A 1,628-nucleotide genomic window follows, 5' to 3' on the forward strand; every position below is an offset into this window, starting at 1 on the left:
TCATCAAGCTTGAGGTTCAGCCCCTTGTAGAGGTCAGGATACATAATCTCCACCGCGCTACCCTGATCCACCATCACCCTCTTCACATCATATCCCCCGATTCTGAGGGTGACTACCAAAGCATCGTCATGAGGTTGAATGGTTCCAGCTTTATCTTCATCTGAAAAGCCTAAAATGGGCGGGACAGCCTGTCTAGAGCTCCTCGGATCTCAACCAATATCCCCTGTTGGTAGCCGAGCCACTGACATAACTTTGGACGGCCAGGACCCTGTTCTTCCTGGCGCTGCAAAAATGACATTAATAGTACCTAATGGAGGTTTCGTAGAATCACTCTTCTCGGACTCAAAATTCACTTGACCTCCTCGGCCACTGGAGTGGTGCAAAAGATGCCTCAACCTGCCTTCACGGACCAGCTGGTCCAAATGATCCCACAAACTTCTGCAGTCTTCAATGGCATGCCCATGGTCTTGGTGGTATTGACAATAGAGATTGTGATTGCGTCTCTCAGGGTTCCTTACCATTTTACTCGGCCACCTAAAGAATGATTCATTCTTGATCTTTTCCAAAACTTGATGAACTGGCTCCTTGAACACTGTATTGATTGCTTGTGCATTTGTTGACCCTGACTGCCTAGCGAAATCTCTCCACGGCTTATTGTTGTTGTAATGATCCGACCTGAAGTCCTTCCTATCCTGGGGGATAACCTTATCCTTACCCTTCCCTTGCTGCTGATCTTCTTCAACCCTTTTATATTTTTCAATACAGTCCATAAGTTGACACATGTTAGTGACAGGTTTGCCGGACAAGGATGTCCTTAAACCATGATTAGTAGGGAGGCCCAGCTTAAACATATCTAGGGCCATTATATCAAAGTTGCCCTCCATATCATTAAACATCTCCCAATATCTATCTGAATACGCCTTAAGGGTTTCACCTTCACACATGCTCAAGGATAGCAAAGAAGACAAGGGCTTGGCCACTCTTCGGCATGCGACGAAACGTGAACCAAAAGCTTAAGTGAATACCTTGCACATCAGAGCTTCATCTCTGGAATAGACAGCCATCCTTTGGTTAAAATGGCTCACATGTTCCACAGGGTCCGTTTTACTGTTGTAAATAGTGAAGGTTGGCTGGTTAAAGCGCTGAGGAAGCTTTGCTCCTTCAATCCTGCGCGTGAAAGGTGACCTAGAGATTTGATTCAAAGCCTTGTTCATGGCAACATTTCCCACCCCTCCATGTGATGGCCTTTGAGGTTGCTTCTTGCGAGGGTGTTCATCTTCATATGATTCACTGATCAGATTTCGAGACCTTTGTTCATAAGTGATGTCTTGTTCGTCACCATAGTCTTCATCAGAAGGCGAGGCAGTACGTTTTCTTTTCACATGGCGCAACTCCTTTCTTAACCTTTCAATTTCTATTTGCATGTTATTCTTCTCTGTATGAGACACATGACTTCCGCCATGAGGTTGACTTCACTTAGTGTGTGTAGTATGCACACTGCCTTCACGATCTTGTCTCCGCTCCAAGTTGAGAAAAGGGTCTATATGCTGGGACGCCCCAGATTCTGCCGGTTGTTGCCCTGGTTCGGCCATGACCAACTGCTGTTGCTTCCCCTTACACTCAAACTC

At 46.1% G+C, this 1,628-nt stretch overlaps 1 protein-coding gene across 1 annotated transcript; it reads right to left on the reverse strand.

Annotated features, from left to right (window-relative positions):
- Nucleotides 1-209: 209 nt before the first annotated feature.
- Nucleotides 210-944, reverse strand: LOC136062083 (uncharacterized). The gene has a single exon (XM_065760740.1). It carries the CDS (start codon nucleotides 942-944, stop codon nucleotides 210-212), a length of 735 nt encoding a protein of 244 aa, XP_065616812.1.
- Between the last annotated feature and the right edge of the window lie 684 nt (nucleotides 945-1,628).

This window comes from Quercus suber, unplaced genomic scaffold (assembly GCF_002906115.3).
Source record: "Quercus suber isolate HL8 unplaced genomic scaffold, Cork oak 2.0 scaffold_380, whole genome shotgun sequence".
Classification (NCBI taxonomy): domain Eukaryota; kingdom Viridiplantae; phylum Streptophyta; class Magnoliopsida; order Fagales; family Fagaceae; genus Quercus; species Quercus suber.

Coding starts and splice junctions, on each gene's coding strand:
- LOC136062083 (XM_065760740.1), bottom strand. CDS start 944: ATGTGTGAAGGTGAAACCCTTAAGGCGTATTCAGATAGATATTGGGAG.